The sequence below is a fragment of the Aulostomus chinensis genome, chromosome 11, assembly GCF_037954235.1.
Source record: "Aulostomus chinensis isolate RoL2024-O1b breed Wild chromosome 11, RoL_Achi_v1.0, whole genome shotgun sequence".
Taxonomy (NCBI): Eukaryota; Metazoa; Chordata; class Actinopteri; order Syngnathiformes; family Aulostomidae; genus Aulostomus; species Aulostomus chinensis.
Window position 1 is genome coordinate 21545980 of NC_141330.1, and position 16172 is coordinate 21562151.

The window sequence follows — 16172 nt, forward strand, 5'->3', positions numbered from 1 at the left end:
TGTCAGTCACTGAGTCACTGAGACGAGCTCGAGCTGCTGGTCAGTGCTCTGTCCTACTTCTGCTGGACCTGTCTGCTGCCTTCGACATGGTGAACCATCACATTCTCCTCTCCACACTCTCTGAGCTCGGCATATCTGGTTCTGCCTTGTTGTGGTTCAAGTCCTACCTCACAGGCAGATCCTTCAGAGTGTCATGGCGAGGAAAGGTGTCTAGGTCACATGGCCTATCGACTGGGGTTCCTCAGGGGTCAGTGCTTGGTCCCCTTCTCTTCTCTCTGTACACCACCTCACTTGGTGCAATGATCCGCTTCCATGGCTTCTCCTACCACTGTTATGCTGACGACACTCAGCTTTTCCTCTCTTTTCCACCTGATGACAGAACGGTCTCAGAGCGTATATCAGCGTGTCTGGCTGATATCTCCACATGATGAAGGAACGCCACCTTCAACTGAATCTCTCTAAGACTGAACTTATGGTCTTTCCAGCTTGTCCATCTGTTCAGCCTCAGGTCAGTGTCCAACTTGACTCGAGCCTACTTGCGCCCACAAACTCAGCCAGAAACCTGGGTGTCATGATTGATGACCAGCTGACCTTTAAGGTTCATGTGGCCTCAGTTTCTCGGTCTTGCCGTTATGCCCTCTACAACATCAGGAAGATCAGACCCTTCCTGACCCAACAGACCACACAGATTCTGGTTCAGGCTCACGTCATCTCACGCATTGACTACTGTAGTAGTCTACTGAAAGACGCCTGGTGCTTCCAGCCCAGCGCTGCTCCAAATCCCTAGCCAGACTCTTCTCTTCTGTTGTTCCCAAATGGTGGAACGAACTACCGAACTCTGTGCGTTCTGCTGAGTCCCTTTCTACTTTTAAGAGACAATTGAAGACTCAATTGTTCAGAGAACACCTAGGCACTTAACCTGACTCTTCTCCTCTTTGGGGTAGAATAAGTCAGAGGGTCCAAGACCCAGCACTTCGTGATTAGGTAGCACTAACTGTGTTGTGTGATGTTGTATGTCTGTCAAAAAAAAAAAGGGGGGGGGCGACACTTCTTCTGCCACTAGATGGCAGTATCTGTGACCAAATCACAACTGAAGCACTTCTGCGCTTCCTTTGGACTTCTCCTTAATTAAGTCTAAATTCTTGCTTGTGTTGTATGTCGCTTTGGACAAAAGCGTCTGCTAAATGAAATTGTAGAATTGTAGAAAGAGTGAGGTATGACCCTACTGACAAGACTGTGATCCATAACGATATCATTTTTTGGAGACAGAACTAGGATCAGAGAACCAACTCTTGGAATCCAACTTTGTTAAATATCTTATAAAATGATTTATGAAATAACAATTTGGGATTCTATTTCTTCAATGCTAATGCAGTTGCATGCTCATATGTTTTACAAGGATCCCATCAGTCTCCCACACTAAATAAAACAAACACTGCATGATTTAGATAGCATGCCAATGAAAGTTAAGTGGTTTGTTAGATTTCTTTTGTTAGGTTAAGTAATCGCGGGGCTGAAAAAGTTTGAGATGGCCCTTAAACATAAATTATTTTGCCTAACAAGTCAAATGTGCATAAATGGTCTCAGAATATCACCCAATACTCATACCAGCAGCCGTGGACACAGTACAGCAGGTGAAGACAGTCCCAACTTAAGAAACAATCTGCTCTGGTGCTTCTTGTACAGTATCTGACACATTTAGGATTATTGTTGGTGGTGCTAGCCTAGCCAATTCACTAGGGCCAAAAGTAGCTAGTGCCTGGACTGAAGTTCGTCAGTTGCCATGAGTAATACGAGATGGCTTGTGAAGCTGAATGAAATGCCAAAACCATGACCAACACTGTCATATAACGTAATAGAGTTACTTTATGTTTGTTTCCTTTTTGTAGCCAACTTACACGCGGCAAAATATTACAGGATTTGACCTTCTGATGAGGTAGAGGGGGTAGACTACAAGGCAAGAAGTTTAATGTTTCAGGTGTAGCATTGAACTACCTCTCCCAACAGGAAATGGAGGTTGGGCGCCAGACAGGAGAATACACCACTCAACTGTCATCTACTATTTCAAACTATAATTCAGAGGGAGAGGAAACCCGGCAGTCCATTCAATCTACAAAATTCCACTTAAATCAAATACACCATTCAAGTATATAAGAAAAAATCAACGACGTCTGGAATTAAGGCCGCACAAAGTTCTTTATAGTCCATCACCCGCAAAACATCGTTCAAATAAGGCAGTCAATCAGAAAAACATCATCATAATGCATAACACAAAATATCAACAGTCGGTTAAAAAAAATCAGACCAATAACTCAACATAAAGATACGGGTTATTAATTTAAAGTCTCTATTTATACCCCGCAAAAGTCAAGGTATGCAGTAGTATGACAGGAGGAGGGAAGGGGGGGGGGTCAGGTTGTGCAGGTGTGTGTGTGTGTGTGTGTGGGGGGGGGGGGATGGAGAGAATCCGGTTCCTTTAGGTAAGGCCAGAAGGAAGTGTGCACTCCTGATCTAGGAGAGTGAGGGGGTTTGTCAGAGCGGGAGGGGTTCTGTGGTCCGACAGGGTGAAGCCAGGAGAGATTGAAGTAAAAAGGGGAAAAACTTATCTGGAAAGTTCCAGTGTAAAGGAAGTTCTCCAACCCAGAAATGACCAGGGCCGTCCAAGCAGGAATGGTCCACCTGCTCCTGGGATTCCACCGCTTTTTGGGTTCTGTGGTCCACCTCCAGAGCTGTTCACTGTTCTATGAGTTTACACAGCTTTCCACTCTTATTTTCCTCCCTTTTCCTCTTGCTCTCACTTCCTCTGTAGATTGGACCTTCACTCTCCCTTCACTGCCTCCTTTGTTCTAATTTCCCTCCTTTTTTAGCTCACAGGTGGAGCCTAATTCATCTCCACTTCCTCCTTCCCCAATGTGATTAATGATGTCACTTCCTCTGTCACACATACTCCCCTCTGCTACACAGGGTTGCTTCAGTAAGTTTGGGAACAACCATGACAGCCTGATATTTTCGTACACTTGAGCCACCCTGCTATATTAAAATTCCCCTGAATACTTAGGGGTAGAAGTCGCTAAGGCAGTGAAACAACTCTGCGGTGGCAGAGCTCCACCATGGGTATCGCCAGGCTCTGGATGTTGTAGGGCTGCTGTGGTTGACACGTTTCTGCAACATTGCATGGACATTGCAGGCAGTGCCTTTGGAGTGGCAGACCGGTGGTCCCCAGCTCTAAGAAAGGGGACAAGAGGTTGTGAGGTCCCCATCGATCGGGGATCACACTCTTCAGCCTCCCCAGGGTACTGGAGAGGGGGGTCAGGACAATAGTCGCACCTCAGATTGAGGTGGAGCAATGTGGTTTTCATCCCAGCTGTGGAACCATAGATCAGCTCTTTACCCTCCGTAGGGTCCTGGAAGGGGCATGAGTGTTTGCCCAATCAGTCCATTTGTACTTTAGGCTTATGACCATGTTCCCAGCAGCATCCTGTGTGTGTGTGTGTGTGTGGGGGGGGGGGGTACTCCAGGAGTATGGGGTGAATGGCCCCCTATAAAGGGTCATTCAGTCTCTTTACCAAAAGAGTGAGAGCCTTGTTCGTGTTGCCGGCAGTAAGTCTGACTTGTTCATGTGATGGTTGGACTCTGCCAAGGTTGCCCTTTGTTCTGGTTCTGTTCTTAACGTTTATGGGCAGAATATCTAGGCGCAGCTGGGTGGTGGAGGGCGTTGAGTTTGGACGATGTCGTCTCTGCTTTATGTGGACGATGCGGTCCTCTTAGCTACATCAAACAACAACCTCCAGCTCCTGCCGTGGCAGTTCGCAGGATCTTGTTCATGATAGGGGGTAGGATGGAGCAGGAGGTTGACAGGTGGATTGGGGCAGCGTCCGCAGTGATGACCAAAGGCAGACATCATGAATACAAGTGGCCAAAATGAGTTTCCTCTGCAGGGTGGCTGGGCTCTCCGTTAGAGATAGGGTGAGAAGCTTGGACATTTGGGAGGGACTCAGAGTAGAGCCACTGCTCTTCCATGTCAAGAGGAGTCAGTTGAGGTGGTTCAAGCATCTGGGGAGGATGCCTCCTGGACGGCTCCGTCATGTCCAAACAGGAGGAAGCCTCAGGGCCGACCCAGGACATGCTGGAGGGATTATATCTCTTGGCTGGCCTGGGAACGCCTTGGGATTCCCCCAGAATAGCTGGTGGAAGTGGTTTGAAAGAGGGTGGTCTAAATTTCCTTGCTGAGACTGCTGCCGCTGCGACCTGGACCCAGATAAGTGGAGGATGACAATGACTTAAAAAAAAAAAACAGTATTGCTTCAAATACTGAAAACAACTGAATTGATTCAACGGCTAATCGGAATATTGTTTTTGCTATTGCAGATATGGGAAAATTGTGTCAACAAAGGCCATCCTGGACAAAAACACCAGTCAGTGCAAAGGTGAGTGACCATCCAGTGTGTCTTCTTTGGCACATAAAGCTCCAGTTTTGAGATCAGATTTTTGTTGTTTGAACTTACTTAAAAAATTCTCACTAGACATTAAGCTATCCATAGTAGTTTCCCTTGGATAATTAATTCCCAAATGCTACCCAAAGGTATTTACAGGCTAAAATGTGTCAAAGGGCTGCATAGGGTCATACTAAAACCCACGACTTCAACACTCTGTAGTTGCCCAATGAGATGTGTTTGGCCATGTACCATGTTCATCTATTGAACTGCTTGATTCCATCCATTCATCCATTTTCTTCCACTTATTCCTGTTAAGGGTCACGGGGGGGGGTGGAGCCTATCCCAGCTGCTACAGGCGAGGGGCGGGGTACACCCTGGACAGGTCATCTGTCCATCGCAGGGCCAACACATGGAGACAGACAACCATTCACACTAACATTCATACCTACGGTCAATTTAGAGTATTCAATGAGCCTAGTCCCCAATTGCATGTCTTTGGACGGTGGGAAGAAGCCGGAGTACCTGGAAAGAACCCACACAGGCACAGGGAGAACATGCAAACTCCACACAGAAAGATCCTGTGCCCGAGCTGGGACTGGAACCCGGAACCTTTTTGCTGTGAGGCCACAGTGCTAACCACTGCACCACCATGCCGCCTACTGCTTGATTATGCCTTGATTTTATTTTACATCTGGTGATTCTAGAATTGCACCCAAGTTATCGTCAACACAAAGCAGTTTTTGAAATCAACACATTCACACTGGTAGCCAAAACAAAATAGAAAACACCATATAGTATCAATGTTTCAAATTGTGTTTTCTAATGTTTTGTATGAAGCTCCTTTGATGTCTGCTTAATTATTGGTTTGAAGAAAGCATTAATAAATATGATTGTAGTTAACCTTTAAGGATACTCACAAGCATGTTTTCACTGTGACTGCTGCTCCAGACTGCCTGGGCTGTACTTGCAAGCATTCTGACATACAACCACAAATGTAGTATACTCAATGTATCAGTTGAAATAGTAAGAGAGTCAGGAAAAACAGTCTGATTGATACTAATACCATCCATCCATTCACTGGCTTCCGCTTGTTCCTATTAAGGGTCGCAAGGGGGCTGGAGCCTATCCTAACGGAAAACCTACGGTCAATTTAGAGTATTCAATTAGCCTAGTCCCCACTAGCATGGGGAAGGAAGAAGCCATAGCACACAGAGAGAACCCACACATGAACAGGGAGAACATGCAAACTCCACACAGAAAGATCCTGTGCCCGAGCCGGGACTCAAACCCAGAACCTTCTTGCTGTGAGGCAATAGTGGTAACCACTCTACCACCATGCCGCCTGATACTAATACTAGTGATGTGAATATGCTTCGCAAAACTTGCTCTAATAACAGCCTGCTTTACGTCATGATCAGAAAACCAAACATGACTCAAGCTTCCTCAAAACCCTTTTTATTCATTTGTTTATTTGGGTTCTTTCTAATAAGTAGACATAACTCCATTATTTTAGAACCAGCTTTGGCCTTGCATAATGATGGCTGTGAAATGATGTTGAAATGCCTGCCTTTGATTTTGATTGATTGATTGCAATCTTTATTTCGAGCATAATAATAAGTAAAAGCACAAAACAATTTACACAAAACATCAGAAAGAAACAAAAGAAGAAAAAAAGTAAACAGTCCTTAAATAAGATCACAAGAAATACATTTTCATGCCTGAAAGGGAGTAGGAAGAAGTAAAAAACTTATGTAGTCCTACCCCTTGTCTCTATTTCAATCTTACTTGAATAAAAAGAAAAATCAGCAAGCTATACACCATCAAAATTTATACCTATTATTACATTATTACAAATATAAAAATATTACAGCACTTATATTACAATATTATACCTGAGCATTATAAATATTATACACATTATTACAATATTATACCTGAGCATTATAAATATTATACACACTACTACAATATAATTATGTTATAAACCCCGTCTTTATATACTATAATACCATGCTATTACTATGTATTAATACTATGTATACTGCATTTCCCAATTAATACTAACTATGAACCTTATAAATAGTATAAAAAATCCATTATATACATTACAATCAAACAAGTAATATAACAATCATATACAAATGCACATATTGTAATAAGATGTATGTTGTAATATGATATATTGAATCACACAATAATACACTATAATACACAATAATCATTATTTTATATTATTATACTACTAGACGTATGAATAACATACAATAACATAAACGCCATTTACGTATATGTACGTAATACCATATACATATATGCACATATACATGACAGTCCCATAATAATATAATTATCATATATACATACACAAACTCACTCATATAACTATCATACCACCATATTTTCTAGTAAATATAGCTATTACAAATATATATATATATATATATATATATATATATATATATATATATATATATATATATATACACACTTACACACACATATACATACATACATACACACACACACACATATATACACACACGTACATACACACACATATATTTACATAAACACACATGCATGCACACATACACACCTGCACACATACATACTTAAGTACCTGCACCTATACATACATACATGCACATACATGTACATCATGTACGCAAACCTATATTCACACGCACACACACACACACACACACACACACACACACAATATATATATATACACACATATAATATACGCACACTATAAATGAATACCCACACAATCACTACCTCATGTCTCCTCTTCCCTGTATCTGGCAAAAATCATTTCTCTGCATTTGTTTTTTAATTTGTAGATGGCTGGACATTGTTTCAGCTCCTCGCTCAGACCGTTCCATAGCCTCACTCCACTGTTCGATATGCAAAATTTTTTACTTTTGGTTCTACATGTCTGTATTTTAAAATGTGTAGGTTCCCTTAGTTCATACCTCCCCTGTCTTTCCTGAAACATTATCTGTCATTGTCCTGGTAATGAGTTATTTCTGGCTTTGTACATTATTTGTGCAGTCATTAATTCTGCAATATCGAGCAATTTTATTGTTTTGGACTTAATGAATAATGGATTGGTGTGTTCAAGATAACCGGCATTATGCATAATTCTGATGGCTCTTTTTTGAAGAATGAATAAGGGTTCCAAAGTACCTTTGTATGTATTGCCCCAGACCACTATGCAGTAATTTAAGCAAGGTGAAACTAGTGAACAGTACAGTGTGGAGTGATTTGCTATATAGGAAGTGCCTGGCTTTTGCCATTATTGAGATGCTTCTTGCTATTTTAGTACTGATGTATTTTATGTGAGATTTCTAGCAGATTTTGTCATTTATTGTCACCCCTAGACATTTGATTTCATGTACTCTTTCAACATCAATCCCCTCTATCTGTATCGCTGCCCTATTATCAATCTTCCTGTTGCCAAATATAATGATTTTTGTCTTCTTTATATTTAAAGATAACTTGTTTTTGTCAAACCAAGATTTTATTTTCGTGAATTCTGATGTTACCATTTCCAAAAGCTGCTGCAGATTCTCACCTGCTCCTGAAATATTAGTGTCATCTGGAAATAAAATGGATTTTAGTAGTTGTGATATTTTACATGTGTCGTTGATGTGGGCAAGGCAAGGCGAATTTATTTATTTATATATTCATACACAGGGCAATTCATTGTGCTTTACAGAGGGAAAGAGAAATTGAAAGTTAGAATCACTTTAAAATCTATGTAGATGATGAATAGTTTTGGTCCTAGTACTGATCCTTGTGGCACACTGCATACAATGTCCATCCATCTGGACTGGCTTCCTCCCATCTTCACAAACTGCCTCCTGTTGTTTAGATAACTGCTGATCCATTTTAATGCTATACTCCTGATCCCATATTGTTCTAGTTTGTTTATTAGTATTTCATGGTTTATTGTATCAAATGCTTTCTTAAGATCAATGAATACCCCTGACTGCGTAATTCTTTTTGTCTATGGCGTTGGTGTTTTTGCTCTATTAATTCAATTAATGCTAGTGATGTTGACCTGTTACTTCGGAATCCATATTGATCGTCCGAAAGTAATTTATGTTTTTCGATGAAATTATCCAATCTACTGTTAAAAACTTTTTCTAGAATTTTTGAAAACTGTGGAAGAACAGATACAGGCCTGTAGTTTGTGAAGAGATGTTTGTCACCAAATTTGTACAGAGGAATGACTTTAGCCACTTTCATACTGTTGGGAAATTGACCAGTTTGTAGTGATAAGTTAAATATGTGAGTTAACGGTTTGGAAATCCCATTAATGACTTTTTTTTTTTTTACTGTTTTCATATCTATGTCGTTGTAATCAGTGGATGTCTAGTTTTGCACATGTTTGCATTGTCTGTTATCTCTTTTTCATCAACAGGTTTAAGAAAAATAGAGTGTGGATTTCTGTCTATTAAGTTAGCATTATCTTTCCCTGGTTCTTGAATTTCTTTAGCTAATTTAGGTCCAATATTTACAAAATAATGATTTAATCTATTAGCTACCTCATTCATATTGTTTATAATTGTATCATTTTCTGTAAAATCCTGTGGATAATTCATATGTCTAGATTTATTTCTAATTATACTGTTTAGATTATTCCATATACTTTTTATATTATTCTTGTTATTATCTATTAAGTTATTATAATAATCCTTCTTACAGTTCCTCATGATATTAGTTAGCTTGTTTTTATACTTCTTATATTTATCTTCCATCTCTTTGGTTCTATGCTTTATGAATTCTCTATATAATGTATTTTTCTTTTTGCACACATTCTGCAATGCTTCGACATCCATTGATTATCCATGTATTTATGAGTTATATAGTGTTTAATTGGACAATTTTTGTCGTAGTGTCTTAAATACACTTAAAAATGTATCATATGCTATATTTGTATCTTTTTCATTATATATCGGATCCCAATTCTGTTGTATAACTCATTTTTTAATGCATTCATGGATTCCTACGTCCTCACCCTTCTATATAATGGTCTTTTGTCCTTATGGTATATGCAGCTGGTATTACAAAAGGTAAAAATTGTATAAAATATTCACGGCTGGAACGGTGTTCCATTAAAAAAAGTAGGAGAAGGGAGCAGTCAAAATCCCATATTAAATAAAGAAAACGACTTCTGAAGGCGGTTTCACTCTGAATGCGGCAGACGCGGCGTGCTGCGCGGGGTGGGGCACAAGCACGTGCAGCGCTATCGAGTTGCTGGGCTTAGTTTGCGCTCATGTGACATCACAGCGCGCCCACATACACAATGAATGGACTTCCCCCGCGCAGCCTGCGCCTTGCGCGTTCAGTGTGAAACCGCTTTGACACGGAGTCGTGCCCATGAGCGCATCTCCGCATGAGAGGCGGTTCTGATTGGCTGACAGACGGACATGTGGGTCACGTTACCAGCATTGTTAGTTTTGATTGGTTAAAACGACACGTGTTCTGCTTTCATGGAATGAAAAAAAAGAGAAAATAAAACAGAGGGCGAAATCATAGAGCTAGGCGGCTGGCTACCTGCTTTGGCACAATGCAACGTAAAATAAGTGACATGTTTAAGTGAAAATGTGACAGAGTTGCAGAAGCAAGAGAAAAAGTTAGCAAAACTAGACCCACGGAAGATTCAGACTCAGAGCAACTCATTGATGAGAATGAGTTACAGGGAGAGAGTGTCTCTGCCAGTGAGAACCTACAAGGTGAATACATCATTGAGTGACATTGATGATCTGTTTTTTCTGTTTGGAGCAGTAAAAATACACATATCAGAACGAAAAAAAAAAATACATTCGAAAAGAAATGACGTGACATTACCAGCATAATATATGAAGAACAGTTAGGATACATTTAACTTGCCAAATAGTTTGGATTTCTTTAATTATATCCTTGATGAACCCAGACATAAGTGTGGTTTGTTCCACTCAATAACAAATCTGTAATTAAGCGTGAAATGATTGAACTAAAAGGCCACCTCTGAGTGCAGGAGTTAGCCTCTGTGACGGATGTGACGTCAGCAGACCGCGCCATTAGTTTGAATCATTGTTTATATTCTTGATGCTGATTGGTAGATCTATAATGGTTACAAATGTACTTTGTAGGTAGAATAAACATCCAGAAATTAAATTAATTTGTTGATTGTCTTATTAATCAAATGATAAAGTATTAAAAATGTTTGTGTTTTTTCCTCGGAGTGAGCGATAACTTCCGGATTTTCTCACGGAAGAAGGGGAGGCAACTTCCACAGAAGCGAATATATGGAATTCCTGGCGCACTTTCATATTATTTTTATTGAACAGCTATAGTAAACAATCACACAAACAACAACAAACAAGCGTAGCTATTTTATATTTTGATGGTAATTCCTGGGTCAATATGTTTCATATTATTTTTATTAGTCAACAATCCCACAAATATACTATCAACTCAGATAACGACGCAATGTAACGGCAAAATACAATAACATAAACGCCATTTAGGTTTCCGTGGTTTTAACCATAACAACTGCAGAAAACGTGACACTTTAACAACCTTCTTCCGAAAGGTGAAAGATTCATCGTAATAACGAACAAATCAAAGAACTGAGCGAATATTATGAAAAAAAATGTATATTTCTCGCTAGAAATGTCCTTAAAATGCTTTTTTAAATCAAAACTATCTTGGAATAAGGCACTTTCCTCCGAAAATGACAGGAGCGGCCGCCGTGTTTTTGTTTTGAGAGGCCCGCATGAAAGAGTCACATGACCTACCAGCGTTCCAATAGAAAAGAATAGGGAAAAAAACGTACACATTTCACAATTTTGAGGCCTTTATCGTAGAACTGATACGTTTTGCACCGTGGACAAACGTAGCCTTTTCACGTTTTGACATGAGGCTGGGTTGGGAGAGCATGGCTCGAGTTCAACAGTCTGACAGCTGCAGGAAAGAAACTGTTTCTGAGCCTGGTGGTCTTGCTTTGGATGCTTCTCAGCTGCCTGCCAGAGGGAAGAGGCAGAAACAGACTGGGGGCGGGATGGGTGGAGTCCTTCATGATGCGAAGGGCTCTCCCCTAGCATCATGAGGTGTAGAGGTCCGAGATGGTGGAAAGACTGCTCTCCACAGCTCTCTGTAGCATTCTGGTTGCGTACTTGCAGTCTCACCAGTGCAGAAGTATAATGTCTGTATAGATCTGATGCAAAACTAAAAAATTAAGTCTTTTAGTTTTGTTAATCATTTAATGACATTCATAACTTCTTTTTTGTTTGTAATAAGTTGTAATTCAGAGATACACTTTAGGTCTGACAAAAACAAGCATTAATCCTTCAAACACATTCATCTTGTGTGTGGTTTTATACTTTATGAAACTGCATCCTCTTCTCAATGAACATTATAGAGTGCTGCAAAGACATACTTTTCTGGTCTGCCCAGAACATAGCATTGCCATGGGTTCCCTCGACCCAAGCCGAAGAAATTTTGCATAAGGTTTTGGATTTTTTCTGAAAATAGACACTGTGGTAAATGAGAGTTTATGAAACTTATGTGTTTTATTGGGCAACGTAATCTTCACAAATGAATTCCACATTTGAGATTTCTTCAGCCTGATTGCAACTGCTTTAAGTAAAAAGCTGATGTTATACTATAACCTAACCAAAGCTGATTTCAAGGACACTTGCTTCTCTCTTTGATGTGATGACATTTACTGTCTGTGACAAACTCCATAGTATTGTTTTCCCAAAAGTGTGGTATAGTGTGATTTTTATAAACATTGTAACGAAGAGCCCTAACGAAGATGGAGGAGCATGCTACATCAGTTCCAACAGATGCAACGCCAGGTCAGTGAGATTCAAGAGGGTCGAGCACAGGTACTCCACTCAAACATGCCAGCCAATGAGGAGCAGGAAGAGCACAAGGAGGGCGCTTTGAGCGAAGAAAACGATGTGAAGGAGGGGCACAGTCAAGGCCAGCGCAGCTTTGGACCAGTGAGGGAGCTCAAACCGCTCCCTTTGACCCCTGCTGATGACATTGAACACTTCCTCACTACATTTGAGAGGATGGCACGGGCGTGTCGATGGCCCAAAGAGGAGTGGGCTGTTCGTTTGGTTCCCCTACTGACAGGGAAGGCCCGCAGTGCTTTTGTGCTGATGGACTTTGACCATTCTGAGGACTATGAGGAGGTGAAGAAAGCCATCCTTACGAGGTATGAAATTACAGCAGAAACTTACCGCCGTTGCTTCCGGTCGTTGAAGATCGAACCTGGGGAGACGCCGCGGGAGCTCTACACTCGACTGAAGGATCTGTTTGCCCGATGGGTCAAGCCGGAAAAATCTACCATCAAGGAGATATCTGAGCAGATAATTCTCGAACAGTTCCTCAGGATGGTCAATCCAGAGTTGGAGGTCTGGATCCGTGAACGGGATGTCACATCTGCAGAAGAAGCAGCCCATCTTGCAGAGGTCTTCACTGCAGCCAGGAAGGGCAATAAGGCTGCCCACTTCGGCCGAGAACCCACCTATTCTCTCCCAAGTAGGACCACTGGGGGTGAACAGGGTGGTCAGGGTCAAAACAGGTCCATAGCGAGGGGTAAGCAACCCGTTTTCCAGAACTCACAGCAAACCAGAAATGTTCCTGCCCGTTCTTCTCGACAGGAGATTAGGTGCTACAATTGCAATGGTCTGGGTCACACTCAGAACTTCTGCCCGGCATTAAGAACAGAGCCCACTCTGTTGTGTACCGTACCTAGACAGACTTCTACCGAAATTGTTAAGATCAAAAACCGTGCTGTTCCCTGTCTAGTTAATGGCATATGTGTAGAAGCTCTGCTAGATACAGGATGTTTTCAATCTATTGTGCTAGCTGATCTCATATCAGATGAAGGGTGGCATGGTGAAGGGACCACTCTGAGCTGCATACATGGTGATAAGCACACTTACCCCTCGACGGAAGTTTATATCACAGTGGGCGGGCAGACTTTTCTTTTGTCGGTGGCTTTGGCACCAACCCTCCCCTACCCAGTAATTCTGGGCAATGATGTTCCCACGCTCCTGGACCTGGTCCAGAACACTGTAGACCAACCCATGCAGATCGCCGAGCCAGCACTGGTAACAGAGTCAGCATTGGGGGTTGAACATGCCACTCGATGTCATGTGGTGACGAGGGCCCAGAGTGCCCGGGGAGACTTGGGGGAGCTGCCGTTTTTTGGTGAGGAGCTCGATGTCCAGCCAGGCAAGACTAGAAAGTCCAAGTGCCAAAGGAGGAGGGAAAAGTTTGCAGGTCGACACAGCATAGGGGCAGAGGAGGTGCCCAAGCCGGATAACCTGTATAACTTTGATGTCCCCCAAGATGTAGGGTCACTCCAAAAAGACGATGCGACATTGACATCTTGGTTTGGTAAGGTATCAGAGGTCGAAGGGGTCAGACGGGGCCAGACAGACTGTCTGGAGGACTCAAGTTATATAATTAAAGGGGGGATCCTCTACCAGAGGAAGGGCATGAGTGAGGCTCTAGCATTACCTCAGCAGTTTCGCCATGCAGTTATGGAGCTGGGGCACTCAGTACCTTGGGCTGGCCACATGGCTTTCCAGAAGACTTTGTACCGAATCAGTACCCGTTTTGTGTGGCCAGGAATGTATTCACAGGTCCACCAGTTTTGCTCTTCCTGTGAGACGTGTCAGCTGACCTCAGGAAAGCAGGTGGTGCGTGCCCCCTTACAACCCTTGCCTATAATTGAGACACCGTTCGAGAGGATAGGTATGGACATTGTTGGGCCCCTGGAAAAGAGTTCAGCAGGAAATAGATACATTTTGGTCATATGTGACTATGCAACACGGTACCCAGAGGCATTCCCACTGCGGTCAATAAAAGCAAAGCAGATTGCTAACTGTCTCCTGCAACTATTCTCCCGAGTGGGGGTGCCTAGAGACATTCTGACAGACTGTGGCACTAACTTTTTGTCCAAGCTTCTGCAGCAGGTGTACCGGTTGCTGGGGGTGAAAGGGATTAAGACCATGCCTTATCATCCCCAGACGGACGGGTTGGTGGAGAGGTACAACCAAACCTTAAAGAGTATGCTGCGGAAGTTTGTCTCTGATTCAGGTACTGACTGGGACCAGTGGTTGCCATACCTCTTGTTTGCATACAGGGAGGTTCCGCAGGCTTCAACTGGCTTTTCTCCATGCGAGCTGTTGTATGGACGTCAGCCACGGGGGCCGTTGGATTTGTTAAAGGACTATTGGGAAAATCCCAAGCCGGACCGGGATGATGTGGTTTCCTACGTTTTAAAGATGAGAGAGAGACTGGAGGCAATGGCAGCGCTGGCACGGGATAATGTTGAATCGGCCCAGCAGCATCAAAAGACCTGGTATGATCAGAAGGCGAGGGACAGGATCTTCAGCCCTGGCCAGAAGGTCCTGCTGCTGCTGCCCACGAGTGACAACAAGTTGCTCACCAAGTGGCATGGACCTTATGAGATCACCAGGCGGGTGAGTAAGCTGACCTATGAGCTTCACATGCCTGAAAGGGTCAAGAAGCGCCAGGTTTTCCATGGTAACCTGTTGAAAGAGTTCCAGGTACGCCAAGGGCCAGTTTCCCAGCAGCTGTTTGTGCGGGCAGTGGAGGATGAGGAGGTGACTGAGAAGTTCCTCCCCACAGAGCCCGCTGAGCCAGCTACAGTCGACCTGTCACATTTGTCAGTCTTCCAACAGGCTGCCATTATGCCTCTCCTGGACCCAGATCTGTTTCGCGAGACCCCAGGGTTTACATCACTGGTCCAGCACAACATCCGCCTGAAGGAGGATGCTCCGGTTCGACAAAAAAGTTACCGGATCCCTGAGCGGTTGGTACTTTCCCTGAAGAGGGAGGTCCAGTTGATGTTAGAGATGGGCATCATCGAGGTTTCCAGCAGTGAATGGTGTAGCCCGGTGGTGCTGGTGCCCAAGAAGGATGGGTCGTTGAGGTTCTGCATTGACTTTCGGTACTTAAATTCCATTTCTAACTTTGACCCATACCCCATGCCCAGGATTGATGACCTGCTAGAAAGGGTGGGGGCGTCGCAGTACATCACGACCCTGGATCTCAGTAAAGGGTATTGGCAGTTGGCGTTGGCACCAGAGGCGAAGGAACTGACAGCTTTCAGGACACCTTTTGGTATGTATCAGTTCAGGGTGATGCCATTTGGCCTCCAGGGAGCGCCAGCAACTTTCCAGAGACTGATGCACTATGTGCTGAGGGACGTTTCAGACTTTGGTGCAGCCTACCTCGATGATGTGGTGGTGTACAGCCGGTCCTGGGAGGAGCATGTGACCCACTTGCGGGAGGTGCTGCAGCGCATCAGGCTGGCCGGCCTGACGATCAATCCTCGTAAGTGTGCGGTGCCCCGCCGGGAGGTGGAGTATCTGGGTTTTGTCATCGGGTTCGGCCAGGTCAAGCCGCAAGTGGGCAAGATGGAGGCGATACGGACTTTCCCTGTCCCCACCACAAAGAGGAAGCTAAAGAGTTTCCTGGGTTTGGTTGGGTGGTACCGCAAGTTTGTGCCCCAGTTTGCCGACAGAGCTGGGGTGTTGGACGCTCTCACGAGAAAGTCTGCCCCCAACCGGTTGCAGTGGACAGTGGAGAGCGGTGGGGCGTTTCGAGACCTCAAGACTGCCATCTGCACCGAGCCTGTGCTTCATTGTCCAGATTTTGGCAGGCCTTTCATTCTGCAGACGGATGCATCTG

The 16172-nt window shown here is 43.3% G+C and overlaps 1 protein-coding gene across 4 annotated transcripts in view; it reads left to right on the forward strand.

Annotated features, from left to right (window-relative positions):
• The window catches only part of LOC147253772 (RNA-binding motif, single-stranded-interacting protein 3-like), a 228604-nt gene that overhangs the window by 80609 nt on the left and 131823 nt on the right, over positions 1-16172 (forward strand). For all 4 annotated transcript variants that reach the window (XM_086219056.1, XM_086219057.1, XM_086219055.1 and 1 more), the window contains one exon: positions 4369-4427. In XM_086219056.1, the coding sequence (XP_086075182.1) occupies positions 4369-4427 (59 nt within the window). The remainder of the gene's footprint in view (positions 1-4368; positions 4428-16172) is intronic.